At 39.3% G+C, this 21,431-nt stretch overlaps 1 protein-coding gene across 1 annotated transcript in view; it reads left to right on the top strand.

Moving 5' to 3' along the window:
* CUBN (cubilin) overlaps positions 1–21,431 on the top strand; it is a 266,340-nt gene that overhangs the window by 196,235 nt on the left and 48,674 nt on the right. Inside the window, exons 49-56 of the mRNA XM_072954876.1 lie at positions 1,087–1,258; positions 2,364–2,570; positions 4,465–4,614; positions 6,431–6,552; positions 7,194–7,419; positions 9,201–9,388; positions 15,148–15,304; positions 17,342–17,491. Of these exons, the coding sequence (XP_072810977.1) occupies positions 1,087–1,258; positions 2,364–2,570; positions 4,465–4,614; positions 6,431–6,552; positions 7,194–7,419; positions 9,201–9,388; positions 15,148–15,304; positions 17,342–17,491 (1,372 nt within the window). The remainder of the gene's footprint in view (positions 1–1,086; positions 1,259–2,363; positions 2,571–4,464; positions 4,615–6,430; positions 6,553–7,193; positions 7,420–9,200; positions 9,389–15,147; positions 15,305–17,341; positions 17,492–21,431) is intronic.

The following is a 21,431-nucleotide window of genomic DNA, read 5'->3' as shown; positions in this document are numbered from 1 at the left end:
TAATCTTTCTAAATTCTAGCGTCTCAAACTAGGAAACAGGGATAAGGGTATATAAGTCTGAGAGGTTATTTTGCTAATCAGATAAGGTGATCCACGTGGGTTATTAGCAGAGTCTGGTGTTTTGTCTGTGCTCAGGAAACGATAAGAAATGCTGTGTCTGGTCCTATGAGCTAGAAGACATTTTAAATCAGAAGCCCCCAAAGAGCTAAATTTAATGATCAATTATGGTAAACAGAAAAGCTTACATCTTTTGTTATGGAATAAATTATCCTTCTCCATAGCTCTTAGTGTCAAACTCTGCCTCATTATTGCTAATTGTGAGCCATCCAAATCCTTTTTAAGAACAGGAACAACAATCACTCACTCAGTCAGTTATTGTTTAGTTACTTCTGGATCTTTCTTGAGCTGTGCTAAAATATTCCCTTGGCTTTGTACAGAGGTAGAAGGATATTTTGCCAATTATCCTAACTGTGTGCATACCTAGAGTCGTTTAATATTTCCCAGTCAACAATGCTCTAATCCATTTTAAAAATTTCAAACTAGTAAGAAAATTGAAGCTTTGAATCCATAGGTAATTAGGAAAGAACTATGGTACTGAGATTGAGGTTGAGTTTTAAAATTACTTTTCAAGGCATTTGAAAATATTTGAGTTGTTCTGTACTTAAATCATCAAGACTAACGTTTAAGCCCTCTTTCCAAACATCAAAGGTCCTGGTGTGTTGTTAAGAAAAGCTGCGCCCCTGGTGAACTCTGTGAACTAAGATGCGTGCGTGTTAGCATAGTGACTTTACATTTTGAGTGCAGTTTCTGGTTGCAAAGAGCATAGCAGTTTTTCATTTGTCACCACATGGCAGGAAGGCGCTACTGCAATATTTCTATTTTAGTGCAATGACCCTGAGGCCACAAAATGTGCTCCGGATACTGTAGTGACTTGTGGCACTGGGCTAAGTGCCCATGTTGTGAATGAATTCATTTTAGCGCAGTTTCATTAAAAGGAAGCATCTCTGGGCTGAGAACATCGTCTCCTAGGAATACTCAATAAGATCGAGTGTGTGTCTAAAGGTTTAAACTATTTTTTCCCAACAGGTGTTTAACGGCATTAGAAGTAACTCACCACAGCTAGAGAAATTGTGCAGTAGTGTGAACGGCAGCAATGAGATCAGATCTTCAGGAAATACAATGAAGGTCATTTATTTCACAGATGGGTCCAGGCCATATGGAGGCTTCACTGCCTCCTACACATCCAGCGAAGATGCAGGTAATTTAAGATGTTATAAATAAACCTGTTTTACCCCGGGCACTGCAGCTGTCCCACAGACACTGCCAACCACAGCAGAGCCATCCATTGTCCCTTCAGAGATGAAAGTTACCCCAGGATCTTCCAAAGAAGACGGACACAACCAGATAGAAAACCCCTGCTGGGGAAAAAAAAAAAAAGCCAAACCAAAAGACAAACGACCTCTAGTTTAGGAAAAGAAAACTGCTATTGTGAATTAGCACCTTGACAAATGCTGTTAGAAGAGCTTCTAGCTCACCTCCACACAATGTCGCCATTACGGTTGGTTGCCAGTTCCATAGTCCTTGGTCCATTCTTTTGTGCTGGAAGAGACCATCTCCCTCTTGGAAGGTAACTTACTCCCACAGAGTAACTACTTTATTTGAAAACAGATTTTATTGTTTCTTAGTCATTCATCCATCCATCCATGTACAGATTTCCAGCACACATGAATGGAGGTTCATGTATGATGTAGAGTATTTGAAATTAAGCAAAATATGGCCTTTCCAATCTAAATATCCTACCTTCTGGATTGGTGTTATTATCTAAGAGCTTTAAAATTTAGGAAGAGTAGAACTGAATATTTAAAAAAAGCATTTAAGTTATTTCATTGACACAAGGAGCATTCATTCTCTGTTAAAGGTGGCAAATTCATTGGAACACCAATGTTATATTAGCTGTTTGATCCAATTAAATTCTCAGGCCAAGGGGAAGAGTGCTAATCAGAAATCACTAAGACCACTGTGATGTATAGATATTGCTCTAAATTAAATATTAATGAACGTTAGGCGCACTTAGGAGATACTGATGCACAGCTAAACCCCACCCACCTCATCTACACCTACAGGGAAATAAAGAAGCTGCTTGATTTTGCAGATCTTTATTTCTAAACCCACAGGAACTTCTACAGTTGGTAGGCATGAGCCAGCCCTTCACCCACAACGCTGACATCAGCTAGAAAAATAAACGGAAGCAATAAAAAAAAGCTGCCGTGATTATTGTAGTTACTGTTTCTGTATTGTTCTGTCTTTGTTACAGCATGAATCTTACTACTGCTTTCTCCATTTTGTTGCCTTCTGTTCTCTAGTGTGTGGTGGGTCCCTTACAAATGTTCCTGAGGGGAACTTTACTTCTCCAGGCTATGATGGTGTCAGTAATTATTCAAGCAACCTAAACTGTGAATGGACCCTCAGCAATCCAAATCAGGAAAACTCCTCCATTTACATTCATTTTGCGGATTTTTACCTAGAAAGTCACCAAGACTGTCAATCTGATGTCCTTGAGTTCCGAGTAGGTGAGTTCAATCAAGGAACACATTCTCGCATTCATCTACAGCATTCTCCTTATGCCTGGAGACCACCCACAATGAAGGAAGTCAAATGGCTATATTATGTGTGCACAGGAACCCGAAGAACATCATGCAGACAAAGCCATCATCCCATGTGTGCCAAGCTGAGGAACACACACCCCATAAACAGGGAATGAGACAGATCAGTATTTACAGCTAGACCCTGTGTCTCAACTGATGTGATTTACCCCAGAGAGATTCTGGTTTGACTTTGCTCTCTTAATGAATTCAGGTGGTCCCTTCAATTCTCATCTACTCAAGACTTTTTACTTGAGAGACTAGAATGTAGCATTCTACATTCAGAATGTGTTGGTGGTTTCCTGAATGTTCAGGATTCACAAAAGAGGCTGTGGAAGGCTCCCTAAGCCTTAGACGTCTAAAGAAGTATTGCAATGTGCTAGATGGAGAAGCACATGGAAGCTATTTAGGGAATTATCCCCAAAGCAGTCAAGTTTGTCTTTGTTTTCATAATAGAAATGGATTGACTGTACCCAGTAAACTATAGTTCTCTTAAGAATTTTTTAAAAATCTGCATTCAGGAATGATAACTCAATTTTAGTTCTTTCCAATAGTAGAGGCAAGAGTTATCCATCGAATGCTCCAAAGTAACATTGTAGATCTCATGCTGTCCAAGGTTCACTGAGTTCCTAGTTATTGCAAAATTTCAAGACAAGGAGGCTGAAAGCAGTGGAGGTTAGTAGAGTTGGCAGTGGCAGTCTACCGGGCCAACTACACAAGCTGATGTTTGCTTTGAGAGCATGGAGGACAGAATTTTCTAGAAAAAGACTTCGATAAAGTTTGTGGTCACAGACCACCTTCCTCAGCAGAAGAATCATCTGGGCTTTCTGAGGTAAATGAACCTAGAAAAGTTTTAGGAGGGACACGGACTTTGTAGTTTGAGAATGTTCTCCATGTGATTCTGATAAACGCTCACCACTTCTGCCTGGTTCAAAAACCACTGGCTGACAGACTCAAGCAGAACAGCTGTATATAAAATTTTGTTCAATGAAATATAGTCATTTTTGAGACAGAATACTATGTTTGTTGACTTGTGAGATCGGTGATGTTGTCTGACAGACTAAGCAGGGAGGAGAGAGTGTGAGCTATAAATGTTAATCAAATTACTGCAGAGAGTCATCTACCTAAAAATACCTAGGTCCAAATCCGATATTCTTGGCCTGAGTACTGAATAGCCCATTCTATTTATTTTATTTATGTGTTTTTATTTAAACTTTTAATTAATTAATTTGTTTTTCTTGGGAGGAGGTAATTAGGTTTATTTACTTAATTATTAATATTTTTTTAAATGGGGACACTGGGGATTGAACCCAGGACCTTGTGCATGCTAAGCATGTGCCTTAAAACTTACCACTTGAACTATACCCTCCCCCCAATTCATTTTAGCTGAGTAAATAAAGTGAAGAAATCATTAAAATTTTAGGTAATCAGCAATTTTATCTTGCTAATATATTTTGTCACTATTGACATATTTCTTACTCCCTAAAAATAAAAAGCATACCCCAATTTTTAACTTAGTTGTATCTGTTTAGATACGCTAAAAATAATGATGAAAACACAAATTGAAACAAAATGGCACCTACAGTAGAGAAAGAGGTCCATATAAAAAAAATTTTTTTTTTGCCCTGTTGGAGGCACTCTTTCCTTTGCAATTGGGAAAGACAGAAAGGCAATTTGTGAAATATTTGCTACTAAACCAGAATTTAATTGTGTGTCAATGAATACCTCAGATTTTTTTTTTTATTATTTGTTCCTACTGAATTCAATGACTATTTTCCAAAAGATACATACACAATGGCACTTGGTGTGTTACTCTGTTCAGGTAATGCTGATGGGCTTCTGATATGGAGGCTTTGCGGTTCTTCACAACCTGCAGTACCGCTGGTCATACCTTATCCTCAGGTGTGGATACACTTTGTGACCAATGAACGTGTAGAACATGTTGGATTCCATGCACAATATTCCTTTACAGGTAGGACTTATGATAAGCTCTCCTACTTTGGCAATAAAATAATCCATACATTTTAATGACATTTCCCACAATGATCTCACGTATATTTTGTTAGATTTATTTTTGGACAGCTATCAGGGCTGATTTTACTGGTAATGTCAATGAGACATTTAAAATTATACTTTCTAACTGGTTGTTGCCTGTCTCTAGGAATTTCTAAATTTTAATACATTGATCTACAGCCCAGAGATCTGCCTATATTCTTATTGGCTTGGAGTATTTCATCAAGAGATTATCTCTGGTTTTTCTATATAAACAATCATATCTTTTGCAAATTGATAGTGCTTTTTTCTTTCAAACCCAATTCTTGATTTCTTTTTTCCTGTCTTATTTCACTAGCTGAGGCCATGATCGTAATGTCAAATGCAAGGGATGATGGCATCTTGTTTCTGACCTTAATGTGAACGCCTGTGACATTTCCTTGTTAGATATATTGGTTATTCTTAGGTTTTCAAGAAATACTCCTTATCACATCAGAAAAAAAAACTTTAATTAATAGTGTGCAAAAAGTTTTTTTTTTCACTGTAAGATTTTGTCAGATAATTTTTTGGCATCTTTTGGGATGATCTAATTTTTTCCTACTTTAATATGTTAATGTAATAAATTGCATTGAAAGATTTTTCTCTTGTTAAACCATCCTTTCATTTCCAGATAAACCTTGCTTGGTCATGTGTATTTTGGACATATTACTGAACATAATTTGCTAATTCTTTGTGCTGGATTTGCACCAGTGACATTCAGTTTGTACCTGAAAGTTCAGCTCCAGACCAGCAGAACCCCTCCTTTCTGCTTATATGGACCATTAGAATTTTTCTAGTCCATTGTCACTCACAAGGCAGTCCTTTTAGATTTCCAACTTTATCTAAAAGTCTCAACTCCAGCCCTTTCTTTTGTGGAGGTCTGAGGCCATATGTTTTCTTTTTGCCTGATCATCAAAACCTCAAACCACATCTTGGTTCCATATCTTAGACTGACACACTTTGAATTTGAGATACCCCCTCAGAATTTGAGTGCATTTATTGTTTATAGACTTTGAAGATTTCCTTTCTTTCCCTTAAGTTTGGCTCTGAAGCAAATATATGTTGGCTATAATTTGATCTTGTATTTCTTTGTGTTATGAATGGTTGGCTGGAGAAAGGAGAGAGATTGATTACCTACTCAGTCAACCATGTTGCCAGCGGGTTTTTCTTTATCAGATTGAAAAGAAAAGACTCAGACTTCAGGAAGCAGTATTATTTGTGTGGAACACCAGACCACACTATACTTGAGAACTATGTCCATTTTTCAACTTGCTGTGCCAGTGTGTACTTGGATAACTGACTGCAATATATATGTGTTTATCGTCAAGTGACTAAGTCTTTAGTTATGGGACTTGGTCATATTCTTCAAGCTTACATTTATTTTCACTGGCCTAGCTTTTTCCAAGAAGACCATGTTACTAACTTTGCCCTTAGTGTATTTACTGTCAGTTACATGCTCATCTAATTCTTCTCCATTTATGGTTCAGATGATCTTCCTTCTCCTTTGTATCCAACTTGAGTCCATCTTCACTATGTGATTCTGTTTAACTAACACTCTGTGGGATTCTATTTATTTCTAATCTTTCATCTAGTTTTACTTTGCTTTCATCCAAATGTCACCTATTTATTCATTCAGTGTCCTTTTTAAAAAAAATCATAAAGTACAATGGCTATAAGTAGTATTTACTTTGGCTTTGCAGAATTGGGTGGGGCTTTTTTCCCCTGTCTTATTTAGAAATTTACAAATCTAATTTCAGACTGTGGCGGCATACAGATAGGTGACAGTGGGGTGATCTCAAGCCCCAACTATCCGGCCTCTTACGACAGCCTGACCCACTGTTCTTGGTTGCTGGAAGCCCAGCCCGGCCACACCATCACTGTGAGTTCTGATGTCTGGGTGAGACACTTCCGAAACTGTAGGACCAAAGCACCATGCTCTGTGGAAGCAGTGTTCTCTTAGTAAGCAAGTGATTAGATGAGGCTCTGATCCTGCCATCATATCCTCTCCCCCAAAATTCTCTGATCCGAGTATACGCATGGGCATCTACAAGTTTATAGTTAATGAGAGATGGAATCTTTTTCAAGCACAGGAGAAGCCATATAGAGAAGATGACTTCCCCATCGGGAGAGAGATGGATTCGTATTCTTGCGATGAGTTGCCACCCAAGTCCAGGGGACTGACCATGACCCTTATGACTCCAGTTCTGGGAGAAATTACCCCTTCTCAAAATTTCCAAGAGAAACTTCAATAAGAAAAATGAGAGGAGGGCAGGGGAAAATGAACTAAGAGACAGAAATAGTTACTTGTATATTCATGTAAGACTGAAAAATTGTGCTCTGCACCAGAAATTGATACAACGTTGTAAACTGACTATAACTCAATAAAATAAAATAAAAAAGAAATACAAAATTATTCACATTAAAACAAAATGAAAGGATTTGTCAGGATTTTAACCAATTATATAGAACTAAGCTCCCTTACTATTCAGACTGCCTCATTCCTTCTCTTTTCTCCTGCAGCTAACATTTAGAGATTTTGACATCGAAGCCCATGCAACCTGTGCCTGGGACTCTGTCACTGTCAGGAACGGGGGCTCTCCTGAATCGCCTGTGATAGGACACTACTGTGGAAGTTCAAACCCCAGGACGATCCAGTCCGGGTCCAACCAGCTGGTGGTGATTTTTAACACAGACCATTCGGTGCAAAATGGTGGATTTTATGCTACATGGAGTACAGAGACTTTAGGTAAAAGAACATTCTCTGCACTTACTGTCTTTTTCACTGCTGTATTTTGAAAATTGATTAATCCTGCAAGTATACATTTTGTACCAACTCTGTCTCAGACGCAGTTCTCAATATTTGCGCTTGCCGTCTCGGATAGCAACCTTGGAAGGAAAACACAACATCAGTACGCATTTTCTCCACTTGCTTAGGATAAATGGGTTGATAATTTTTGCAGGATATGTAGCTTATCATCCGTAGACTCAAGATTTGAATAAAAACAGTGGAGCCAAGAAACTTGGATCTGAATCATTCACCACAATGCTTCTCTGGGCAAAAGGGCATGGCACAACTAAAGAGTGACAAATATCAGAAAATATGTGTTGCAAAATTCCAGTTATAAAATAAGTAAGTCCCAGGATTGTGATGTACAGCAGAGTGACTCTAGTTAACAATACTGTGTTGTGTATGTGAAAGTTGCTAAGATTAGAGGAGATCTTAAAAGTTCTCATCAGTTGAAAAAAAAATTGTAACTGTGTGGTGATTGATGTTAGCTAGACTTACTATAATCATTTCATACTATGTACCTATATCAAGCCATTTTGCTGTACACCTAAAGCTAATAATGTTATGTGACAATTATATTTCAATAATACATATCTCAGTAAGTGGGGGAAAAAAGAAATTTTGTGTTGGAATCACAAGTAGTTTAAAATATTTAGAGCTTGGAGGCAGAGCGCTGGGTGGTGAGCTGAGGGCAGGAAAACCAGTAGTCCACGTCATGAAGACCCTTGGATTCTGTATTGTCCCTCGAGCAACAGGGAGCTAATGAAGAATTTTGAGCATCAAAGTGACAGGATAAGCTCTGTGGTTTAGAACGGATGCTCTGTATGTGGCAAAACAGCACAGATTTGATTTCAAAAGATTAGTTGTTGTGCATGGAAGCCATGCACTTCATGGAAATGCCCAGAAAATGTTATGACTCACATTGGATACTTTTTGTCAGGATCTTGTTACTGCCTTGCAGTATCACACAGGGCAATTCTTTCTAGAAGACTCTGAGTTATTGAGAAGATCCTTGTGGAATGAGTCAGGCTGTCCCTTCGTGAACCCCTGGCTGCTGTTGAAATCAGAGGAGAGTTTTAGATGAACCACTGGTTTTCCAAGGGTTTAAAAGCAAAAGATACAGGGAATACCCCTTAACTTCGTTCTGTTTGGAGTTCATGTTTTTTCTTTTGTCCTAAGTACCTATCTTAACATTATATAAAAATATTCTAGATTTTGCTTTCTTTCAATCCCTGTAATTTATTTTCCATCTATCAGCCTTTCAATACAAATGAACCAGGTTGCTTAATGGAAGATTTTGCCCTCCTCAAAATCATTTTCTCCTGTCCAGCATGTTAGAGTTAAATTGCAAATGAGTGTAGACTTGTTTTCTCATGTGTTAGTGGTAATAAAATACAAAACTTGGTGTTGCTGGTACACAAATTCCACACAGTCTCAAGGGGAGGGAAAAATATTGCTATTGTTCGAAGACAGGACAGAAATCTGTCTTCTTTATGGCATGGTCTCAGGTGAGTTCAGTGTAAATGTAACAAAACTAACAGCTGAAACTTCCTGTGGCCTCAGGGACCCTACGTTTATTGAGAGTTCTTGTAGACCTACCCTGAAGTCAGAGACTCGTAGGCACTGAAAAGCTACACTAAAATCTCACGTTTAGAAATGTGTCTCCTCCAGAAGTCTGGGGTTACCAAAACTGTCATTGTCATCACACACTGATGACTTTTTCCATGACAATTTTTCAGGTTGTGGTGGAATACTTCATTCGGATAATGGCACCATCAGGTCCCCTCACTGGCCTCAGAATTTTCCCGAGAACAGCAGGTGTTCCTGGACAGTCATTACTCACCAAAGTAAACACTTGGAGATCAGCTTTGACAACAACTTCCTAATCCCCAGTGGTGACGGGCGGTGTCAGAACAGCTTTGTGAAGGTCAGTGCGCTTGTTTATTTAATTGGAGCCGAGCTGGTTTCAGGAACATAAACGTTTAGATTAGAAATGACTCATTGCCTCTCCAAGTTAAAAAAGGACAATTCTGCTGCTTGGATTTCTCAAATGAAAAAGTGAGAAACCTCCACCATTAGGAGTTCAAATCTGAACCACAGTGCCCTTTGCCCTGTGAACTTCATTTGCTAATACATAAACAAAGATCTTTAATTTAGGAGGGTGTCTGGCCTTATGAAATTCTCATGAGCATCTATAGTTCTTTCTCTCTTTCTTTTCTTTTTCTGTTCTAATGGACCCTTAGGGACAAAATGAATGAAAGTTACCATGACAGGCAGCAGAGCATCCTATAAAATTGTCAGAAGGTTGGACATGTATTTAGTGCCAGTCTCCACCTTTAGCCTTAAACACCCATAAGTCGAAAAGACCAGGAGGGACCCACATAAAATGATGGCCAGGGGGTAGTCAGTCAGGCTCTATTCCTCTAAAGTTAGAAATGTGGCTCTTGTGGCACTTACATCCCCTTTCAGTGACTTATAACATGACTGTATCATAAATTCATTCCATCTGTGCTATTTTGCATCTTATATGTTATATCTCTAAGAGGCTCTATGCCTTTGAGTGGAAAGAACATTGGCCTTTGGTTCCCATTAGCCTGGACCCCACATCACTTGCATTTACACCTACATGTTCCTCTATGAGCTAATTAAACATTTGGGCTTTGAATTACTCAGCCATAAAATGAAGAGAATAATTCCTAGTTTAGTGGGACTGTTTTAAGCATGAGAAGTAATGGGACAGAATAACAGAAACAGTGCTCTGTACTTGGAACATAAAACCACCTAATGAGTAGAAACGGCTTGTATTGGTCATTGTTGATATTATTTAACGTCACCTCTCAAATTATGTTTTACATCTAACTCATCCATGCACACTGCTTAAATAAAAATCCCAGACTTACATATGATACACATATACTAGAACTCAGTGAATGAACACTTTCCCTAATTGCTTTCTTCATGACACAAATAAATTCTCTCTCTCATGGATTAGCATCACATGTACAGATGTAGGTAGTCTCGCAAGATCTTCAGTTGTAAAATGGAATCTGAAAAGTAATTCAGGCTTATTTCTCCTCTGGATCAAATGGAAATCCCTCTGACATCAGGCAAGGCCAGCACCACTGGCAGGTGGGATCAGTTTGGAGCTCTGCCGAAACTAAGTGGCCTGGGAGATGCCCTCTTGTTTTTCTCCTGCCAGCCTGAGACTCCTGTTTTTGCCAAGAGATACTGAGGTGGGTGAGCAAAACCAGTGAGAGGGGCCCGGCTACTGAAATTAACCCTTAACCTCACACCTTATACAAAAAGGAACTCAAAATAGACCATGAACTGATAGGTAAAATACATAGCTATAAACTTCCAGAGGGAAAAAAGAGCAGAAAATCTTTGTGACCGAAAGATAGATGAAAAGTTCTTAGACTGAACATCAAAAGAATAATCCATGAAAGAGAAAATTAATACATTTCACCTCATCAAAATGAAAAATCCTTTGCTCTGTGAAAGCCTCTATGAAGAGATGAAAAGAAAACCTATAAGCTGGGAGAAAAGATTTCCAAACACTTGCCCTGATCACAGACTAATATATAGAATATAGATGCCCAACAGTAAAAATAAGGAGTCCAATTAGAATATGGGCAAAAGGTATGAACTGATATTTTACCAAAGAGGGTATTTGGGTGGGAAATAAACATATGAAGATGCTCAGCAGCCCTAGCCATTAGGAAGGATGAGAACTAAAAACACAGTGAGATATTGCTGCACACCTGTCAGAATGCAAAACAGTGACAACACCAAATCCTGGCAAGGATGCAGAGCAGCTGTACCACATTTTCGTCACTGGTGGGAACGTAGAATGGCCCAGCCCCGTTGAAAAATAGTTTGGCAGTTTCTTATGCTTTTCCTGCATCTGTTGAGATGATCATGTGATCTTTGGCCTTTCTTTTGTTGATGTGGTGTGTCCCATGGATGGATTTGCGTATGTTGAACCATCCTCCTGCCCCTAAGGTGAATCCAACTTGATTGTAGTGTATAATCTTTTTTATGTGTTGCTGGATTCTATTTGCTAATATTTTGTTGAGAAGTTTTGCATCTGTGTTCATCAAAGATATTGGCCTGTCATTTTCCTTTTTGGTAGTGCCCTTGTCTGGTTTTGGTATCAGTGTGATGGTGGCTTCATAGAATGAGTTTGAGAGTGTTCCTTCCTCTTCAGTCTTTTGGAAGAGTTTGAGAAGGATCAGTGTGAGTTCTTGTTTGTATGTTTGGTAGAATTCCCCAATGAAGCCATCTGGATCTGGGCAGTTTTTTATAAAACTACACATACACCTACCATAAGATCTAGCCATTGCACCCTTGGCATTTATCCCAGTCATGTAAACTGTGTCTACACAAAAACCTGTATACAAATGTTCACAGCAGTTTTATTGGCAATGCATAAAAACTGGAATCAGTGAAAATGTCCTTCAGTGGGTGAATGGTTCAATGAACTCTGGTACATGCACACCATGGAGTACAACTCCCCAGTTAAAAACAAATTCTTGATGTTACCAAAGACGAGCTCATGTGCCCGCTGCACCATGAGGCCAAACAAACTGAAACATCGAAGTTTGGAGCAGAGAAGGTTTACTGCAGGGCCAAACAAGGAGGATGGGGTGGCTCATGCCTAAGAAAACCCCAAACTCCCCAAAGGATTTCATCAACGCATATTTAAAGGCCAGGTGAGAGACAGGAGTCCCAGGGTATGTGATCAGCTCGTGCACAATTCTCCGGTTGGTTGATTGATGTGGAAGTAACAGGGCAGTCAATACCATCAACCCCCAGGCGCCAGAAGGTCTGGGGACAATGCACCCTCGATCATTAAGTAGTTAATTTCTTCCCTTTGGTGGTGGTTTTAAGTATCTGAAAAACTCAGTAAATACAAATGAGATACTATTATCTGGGTGCTTAAGGGAGGAGCTGCAGCAGAGGATATGGGGAGGGGTCTGACCATGGAAGACCCCACATGGTCTGCCTTGGTTATACTGACAGGCTAACAATTTGAAAAAACCACCAAGGAATTATTCCAAGTGAAGAAAGCCAGTCCCAAAAGGTTACATACTCTACTGTTCCATTTATATATTTTTGAAATGACAGTATTCAGAAGTGGAGGACAGACTGCAAGAGGCTAGGAAGATGGAGATGTAGAAAGGAATCTTGTGTGGTTATAACAGAGCAAGTCTAGGGAGCCTTGGCATTGGAGGTGTTCATTATCTTGAATGTGGTAGTGTGTAACTGGGCTATAACCGGATATACACATACACACGTGTGAACACAAGTATAACTGGGGAACTGATCAGATGGAGGCACTGTGGCAATGTCAACATCCTGGTTAGGATATTATACTATAGTTTTGCAAGATGTCGATATTGGAGGAAACTGGGAAATGTGTACAAGGGATTTCTTTATATCTTACAACTGCAAGTGAATCTGCTGGTACTCAATAATTGTTATTTTTTTAGAAAATTTTTTGTGTGATAAGATGTCACATGTAGCCAGGCTGAACTGTACCAACTTTAAGAAAAGTCAAAAAGTTTTTGACAATTTTGTCACATTTTGTAGATCCAGTATCATTTAAATTAGTTCTAGATTGGATGGCCAATGAAATGAGTTCTTGACTGATGAGCCGGTAATGGATATTTAATAACTCTTTACCATTATTATCATTATAACACCTATGTTCTTGGGCCAAAAAGAAGCCATGTCAGACCCATAATTAATGACTTCAGGAAAGTGTAAGCCCTTGAGGATTCTTGAAGCCCTTAATTGAAGAACTTGAGATTCTTTCTTAAAAGTTTTAGCTCATTTCACTTTGCCTTTTTTAGTGATGTTTGTGAAAATAGGATATATGCAGCTATCTCTCTCTCAGTCCTGTTTATAATTTTACAAAATGTGGGTAGAAAACTTCCATATACTGTTTCCATGGATAGTTTAAGGGGACATTTCTTTCCCAACTTTTTTTTTTTTTATCTTAGCTATTTGGCAGAATAGCTTCACATGTGTTTTCGGTAGCTGCAGCCCCAGGCACCTCCTGTATCTAATAAATGGCAAATATAATTTGTCTTCAGTAAAATCCAGTAAGCTGGATATGCAGTGTTTGACAGTCAGTTGAAATGATACAGCTTTAAAGAGCTGAGAGTAAATCAGCGCTCTGAATCGGTGCTACCTCACACCCATTCCTATAGGGCTAATTTGCTAATAGAAACATTTTTCATGGCTGGATGTGTTTATTGCTTTGTTTGAGTAATATTCCTGCAAATGCTATGTTCGGAATGAGTCATTTGATGTGAATAGTCTAGTAAGGCTAATCCAAACCCAGTTACCTTCTTGCCTTTTTGGACCAGATAATTCTTAGTCGGGGGTGGGGGGAGGTTGGGGAGGAGCATCATAGGAATGTTTAGCAGTGTCCCTGGCTCCTGCCCACTACATGCCACCCCCCCACCCCAAATGTGACAATCAGAAATGCCTCCAGACATCACCAAATGCCCCTGGAGGGGGCAAAATTGCTCCCAGTTGAGTCTCACTGGTTAAATATGTTTAATAGCCTTTCCCGTGATCACGTGCATTCACTACCTAATATCAGTATTTTTCTTGAGTGACTCAGCACTTTCCATGCCTGATCTCCTGTCTGAACTAGTGCAAACTCCCAGCATCCTCTCCTCTCCTCTCCTCCTCTTCCGCTTGAGCCTGCCCCTCCCAGCGGCTCCTGCCAGAGACATGGCCAGGATCTCTGACCTGCCACGGCGCCTGCACAGAGTCCGCAGCCTGGCTCCTCACTCACTTTCCGGCCTCTTTGCACTAGACCTGCCCCTTCCTGCCACTGGGCTCACCTCCCCCCAAATCAGGTAAAGCCCCTTCTTATATCCTCTCCACAGCTCTACAGCAGCTCCCTTTTGCACCTCAACATGTGATGCTATGATTAATGTCCTTCCCTAGGCCAGTTAGAATCGGTTTGACTTGGAATTTTGAAACTCGTGATTTATTCCCCAGCAACTGTTTTTCAAATGAGCATATTGGTTGCTTCTTTTCAAGTGACCAGACCCAGACCACCTGGTCTTCAGTGAATTGCACAGTGACTGAATCCCATCCTTTCTTCAAAATGAACCTTAAAAATTCAACACTACCAGGAAGTCTTCCATGATTTATCTCAGTTCATGCTAATTACACGTAGACTTGAAATTCATGTCCACTTTCTTCCTGCTCTACAAATATATTAATTTCCATGGGCTTCTGGCTTGGTAAATGTCCTCTACTTGCAGTCCAGAGTTTGCCAGCCACCCACGACAAATGGTAGACCCACCGGTATTATTCATGGTGGTCTGTCTCCCTTGCACCCAGCAAGATCAGCTAGATCAGGTCAACTAGGAGAAGGCAAGAGGATTGGTAGTGGGTAGTGATTGATTTAAAAAAAAAAATCATTGCCTAGCTACACAAAAGTGAACACAGTCTCCTTGAAAGAATCACGAGTGGGCTGTGCTGTAAACAAGCAGCTTAAAGAAATGATTCTCAAAAGAAAATATTGCAGATTTGCATGTGTTGTATTTCCTGTTACGTTTAGGTCTGTATACACCCGAGTACCATTATTTTCCAGCCTAAGCACATTTAAACACTGATGGGAAAACCAGGAGCACTAAGTCATGTTTGTGGCTCTGCCAGGTATGGGCGGGAGCGCAGGAGGCCGACAGGGCCCTGATGGCCACGAGCTGTGGGAACGTGGCTCCCGGTGCCATCATCACGCCAGGAAACGCGTTCACTGCCGTGTTCCAGTCTCAGGAGGCCCCGGCTCAGGGCTTCTCTGCATCCTTCGTGAGCCGTAAGTAGCACTAAAAGCCAAACGGAGAGGTCCTTCAAAGGGTGTGGCTGCCACAGGCAGGCATGGGGAGGAGAGGTGTGGGGTCTGCTCCAGAGTTGGCTGGAGCGGAGGTTTCCAGGGGAAGAGCCTGGGCGGGTCACCTAATCCTGAAAGTGCACCCTTTCTGCAAAATCAGCAAGAATGGAACTGAATTTAACTGTAGGTCGGGAAAGAAATGTCTGAAATTAGCCCTACAATCCACAGTGGGGCAGGAGTTGGGCAGAAGCCAGCGGTAATTACTAGACAGTCAATGTGCCCAGCCTGTACCCACTGCCTACCTGCATCCGAGTCACCTGGCACTGTAAAAGCACGCTGAGTCGTGGGCCTCACCCCAAGCCTTTCTGAATTCAGATTTTCCCTGCCTAGGGCCTTATGTGGTTAGTTCTCACCCAGCTAATTGTCATGCTCAGTCAACCTTGGGAGTCAGTTTTTTCAGGATTTTCCCTTCCTTTTGGGATGACTACTCACAAATTAGATTAGCGGGACATGGAACAGTTTTCAAGTCTGAGAAATAATGGTGTGTGTGCCTGTTGGCCGAATGAAATCAAATAGCTGCTAACTGCAAACCACTGCTTAGGGAAAAGCTTGGTGAAAGGAATTAGAGGAAACAGTGCAGAGAACAGGTATTTCCGACATGAGTAAGAGCGGGGTGTAATGGAAATAACACAAGACAACCCCAGACCTAATTTGAGGTCTTCACTTGGTTTGTTGTATTTGTGAATGTGTGTGTTTTAATATCAGTTTAAAAAGATACTGTTATTTCCCTCAGTGATAGGTAGGGAGTGTGTGGATTAACTAGTTAGTAGTTACATGAAAACAAATGTCATTTTAGTGGTAAAGTTAGTTCTCTTTATTTCTAACACCAGGATCCATGTGAGAATTTGAGATATGATATATATGTACGATGGAATACTACTTAGCCATAAAGAATAAAAAATTTTCCATTTGCAACAATGTGGATGGACTTAGAGGGTATTATGTTAAGTGAAATGTCAGACAGAGAAAGACAAATACTGTATGATATCACTTATATATGGAACCTAAAAAATACAACAAACTAGTGAATATAACAAAAAAAGAAACAGATACAGAGGACTAAGTAGTGGTTACCAGGGGGAGGGGCAACATAGTGGTAGGGGACCAAGAGATACAAACTACTGTGTATAAAATAAGTGACAAGGACATGTTGTACAACACAGGGAATATAGCCAATATTTCATAAAACTACAAGTGGAGCATGAGCTTTAAAAAATGTGAAACACTATATTATACACTTGTAACTTATACAATAATGTACATCAACTCTACTTCAATAAAAAATGAAAAAATTTAAAGAGTTGGGACTAATAAATTCAACCATTTTTAAAAAGAAGGTATTGTTTTTCTGGCCAGATAGCAATAGCAATGAAAACAGCATATCTTTCTATAGTATATTTTAAGGGTGGGGAAGGTACAGCTCAGTGGTAGAGTGCATGCTTAGCGTGCACAAGGTCCTGGGTTCAATCCCCAGTACCTCCATTAAAATAAATGAGTGAGTAAATAAACCTAATTACCTCCCCCCAAAACCAAACAAAAAAGCAAAAAAAAAATTAATTAAATATTTTTTAAAACAAAACAAAAAATAAAACTTCTTAGTGTACTGATCTGGTATAAATCAAGTTTCATCAGTTTTATTTCTTTAGCTACATGAACCCTATTCAATCTTTGCTAAGTTATCCCTTCTTTAGTGTCTTAAAGTTAAGTGATTTGCAATGGATTTGTGGTAAAATCCACTGAGGCCAAAACTCTGCATCATTTTCAAAATATTCAATGTTCTCAATTTGCTGGGATATTTGTTTTTAAATCAGAGCTCCATTCTCTTAGTTATTTCATCCTCTTGGAGTATCTCAGGAAATATGTCTCTAGAGAGTTTAGGAAATTTGAGGCGCTCTTTCACTGGTAAAAAGATACTATATGTGAGAACAAATGTTCTCATGACCCATTTTTCTTCCCCTGTAGTATGTGGAAGGACTTTCACTAACCCTTCAGATTACATCGTTTCTCCAAACTATCCAAAACAATATGACAACAACATGAACTGCACCTACATCATAGAAGCCGACCCTCTGTCCGTGGTCCTCTTGACTTTTGTGTCTTTCCATCTAGAAGGTAAGTTTATTCTTATGTAAACTACAGTTGCTTCTTAAATGAACGTGTGGGAAGTAGAGGCAGAGACAGTCTAAAAATCACCATTTGAAGAAAATATTGAAAATGTTACAGTGGAGTTGATGTAAGTGTGATTAAAATTCCATCCAATGTTTTAAGAACATATACACCATCCTGCATATTCCACTCAGAGGTGAAAAAAATAACCCAAGAGCTTTAAGAACAGAAGCATCATATAAATGGCTTAAAGTAAGTTGAAACCTACTATATGTTAATTAGTCTCTAATTTATTCATTTGTGTTTATTCTACTTATATAAATGTGCCTACACAAAGTCACATGCACTCACACACTATAAACTAACCGAGTCAGTCAGTGCTCCATAAATGTTGATAGGTGAATGAATTGATAAAATTAATAAATATCTGTTCTAAACTCATTAAATATAACCATGGGACATCCTTTCGTCTCCTTTTTCATCTCCATCAATCGCACAGGGATTGAGAAACCCTAACCTCAGTGCCCCTTTGAGTTCATTCCCTGGCTTTTGGAAATGGACTCTTGGCAAAGGGTACAGGGGAGCTGCTGGTTTGGGCCAGGCTCTGACTACAATAAACACAACGTGACATCTAAGGAGAGGTACTCCACTGCAGAAAAGAGATCCCTTCAAGTAGATGGGCATTTTCCACTGCTCGGTCACATTAATATTTTTTACAAATTAATTTCCTGGTTTTAAATCACGATTAATCTGTACATTTATCAGGCTTCCTCTGCATAATCAAACTTTCTTTCTGTTTGGGTTAGTCTCCCATGGCAGTGAAAAGTTAAACTTCACAAAGTATTCTACAGTATTCAGCACCTGGGAAATTTATGCTTCATAAAAATAGAAATGACTTGTCAGTGCTGTGCATTGATAAATTATACCAAGCCTCTCTCAGTTGATCCTTTTTCTATGACCTCCTTTTCCTGCATCTCTATAAGTTGTGGTTTTTTGCACAGGTTGGCTAGAAAATGCCAAGTATGGGTTGATGAATGTCACCATAAAAATGGACTATGGAGTAAAAGAATTTTTCCAGCATTTACTAGCACAAAATTCCAGTAATATAGAAAAATGTTCATGATATATAAAGTATTAGGGGAAGGTAAAACAGTTTATATAAAAGATCCAATTTTTTTAATTTAAAATAACCTGTGTGAATAAAATCTGTAAAGCTCTTAAGCAGCATGTAGAGTCGCTACTACCGTGTCATAGGTTTGTAGGTGATATTTATTTTCTTTATCCCTTTTCTATTATTTCTATAATTGAAGGAAAGTTATTTGAATAAAAGAGGAAAAACATGTGGCTTCGGGTGTGCATTTGTATGAACATTTGTTCTCATTAAATTGCAGAAGCGCAAGAATGTCATGTGCCTGTATCATTTAGAGAAGGAAGTGCTGGTAAATATACTGTATAATAAAAATCCTGCCAGTACCAGTGGTATATGTACTGACCCCAAAGAGCAGCTCCCTGAGTTTAGCAGACTAGGTGTGACTAGAGGGGTGAGTATACTGTGAATGACCTGATGGGCGGTGGGGTGTGTGCTGGGAGAAGCGGACACAATTCTAGGATGCATCTCAGTGCCATGTTGGCCACTTACTTACACGGCTTTGTCCAAATTACTTAATCTTTCTGATAATCACTGTAATTTTTAAAAACTATAAAATGGTAGTTATGAAAGTCAAATCATGTCTCTAGACACATACTTTGTGAACCCTCATTCATCAGAGTGGCCATTGCTTGGTTATTTTTGCTGCCACCAGTCGGGATCTCCAGACACACCCTTGCACAAGTCACCTGAGAACAGATAGTGGGTTTTGTCAGATTAAGTGATTTCTCTTTTACGAATGGATTTGATAATTTTTACCCAGTTAAAGAGACTGTTTTTTTTATAAGATGATATCCTTATGATGATGTCTTGTGACATTTCCAGTGTTACAAGCACTCGGCATTTTCAAACAGCTAAGAGAGTAATTTCTGGCTTAGATCTATTGAATTGTGATGATTCCCAAAAAGGGCAACATTAATCAGATTTATTTTGTAATTGGATTCTTATTAGTAATCATATTACCTCCCACCTCTTCTAAGCGAGTCTGAGGAATTCATGTACGGTGCATCGTGATAAAAGTGAGAATTGCTCTCAGGAAAAATCACAGGTTTTCTGGTGGGAGCCTTGGTCTTCCCAGGCCAGAGAATAGTTTCTGAGGGACGGTCCAAATGACTAGGCATTTCTCAGCCCAAGCTGCCCAGCAGAGTCCGCATTGACCTGGGTGGAGATGAAGGATCTGGATCTGCTCTTTGGGAGGGCCACTGGCACAAAATGTGGATCTGTCAAGAAAAAAATGAGCTGTCCCAGGCTGCAAAATACTATGGGGAAACACACTTGCCCATACATTGTATCTGCTAAACCCTGACATCTGGTGAGGAAAGGTTTTACCCTTCAGGCTAGTGAACTGGTTACTGAGCTACACGCTGGTGTGCTGCCTGCAGGGAGGTTACAAATGTTCCGTGACCTACTTTCCATTAAAATAAGTTGCTCTAAAAGTATGTTCTGGTATTTTGTCTTGGCCTAAGTTTCTTTTTCTCTTTATTATTACATTTCCAATACTACTCATTCCACCAGCTACAGACTCCTCTTCTTTTCCATATAATCACTACTGAACTGTAAAAATTCCAGGGAAAGTAATCAAAAGTCATAGAAGGCATTTCCATTTGAGCATTTACAAGACTTTTTAAAAAAAATGTTATCTCAAGTCTAAAATGGCTCTTGGTCCTTTGAACAGTGTCTTCAAAACTTGAAAAATAAAATAGAGATTAGACAAATTCAAAATGTTGTTTTGGTCAAAAATGAAACACCAAAACAGACAAAAGCTGACAACAAACCATGAGGGCGAATCCATCAATGTTTGGACTTATTTTGGAATCAGATGATATCAAATAAATACTTATTTTATTTTCTCAGATATTGAACAGCCTAAAAGTATATTTTTCTGTTTTCACTATTCATGTGGACAAGTACATGCCTCCAAGTTGCTGGGAAGTTTATAGGCTTTTTTTTTTTAACTTTATAGATAAAGAAAAAACACTTAGCAGATGAGATAACCTAAGGCAAGCCAGTGCCTTCGGTGCCTTAATTTTCCCTATCATTAAAATTAGTTAATAACATTGACTCACCTTGGTAATAATGAGGGGTTTACAAATTTTTAACTAGAAAATCCTGCCTCTAGACAAATTGTACGCTCGGTTTTTCTCAGATCTGGAGCATCTCTTGATAAGAATTGGATAGAGAGCAGTGCTTTAGCACAGAAAATGGGGAGGACCAGTGCAGATGCTTTTTGCTTACTGTCCTCTAGAGACGGCCTTCAAGGCCCCCCTGAATTCTCCCTCATTCACTTAGAAGTCCTAGTTTACAGGCTATACCTAATAAAAAAAAGAAGAAAATTTACTTTTAGATTTTTCCTTTTACCCTTTTTCCACCAAAAAGCACGACAATTAGTTTCGGCAGTTTTAGTTCCCATTTCCCCTCCATTTAATCTAAGGGGGTTTTTTTTGTTATTTTTTTTAAGTGGCATTATCCAGCTACTCACCATTTCTTTGCTTTGCTTTCTCAATTGTTTCTCAAGAAATCAGAACATAGGCCCGTTTCACAATACATTATGTTAGAAAGCATTGGGCAATGATTCTTGTGAAATAGTTCCTATTGGTATTTTCCTCAAATTGGCCAAGCCCCAGAGGAGACGGTTTAGTTATGTGGGATTCTTTGCTTGCCTGTGTTCCAAGACAGCCTTCACGCTCTGTGGAGCTTAGTCTAACCTACCGCCCCCTTCTCCCTCCCACAAACCATTCCTCCATTGAGGAATGTCAGGGCTACTGGGAGCTGCCCCCGGATTCACATCCCTTTTCCAAG

The sequence above is a fragment of the Vicugna pacos genome, chromosome 35 (assembly GCF_048564905.1).
Source record: "Vicugna pacos chromosome 35, VicPac4, whole genome shotgun sequence".
Classification (NCBI taxonomy): Eukaryota; Metazoa; Chordata; class Mammalia; order Artiodactyla; family Camelidae; genus Vicugna; species Vicugna pacos.
Note: the sequence above shows the minus strand (reverse complement) of the source record. Positions and strands in the feature narration are given on the sequence as shown.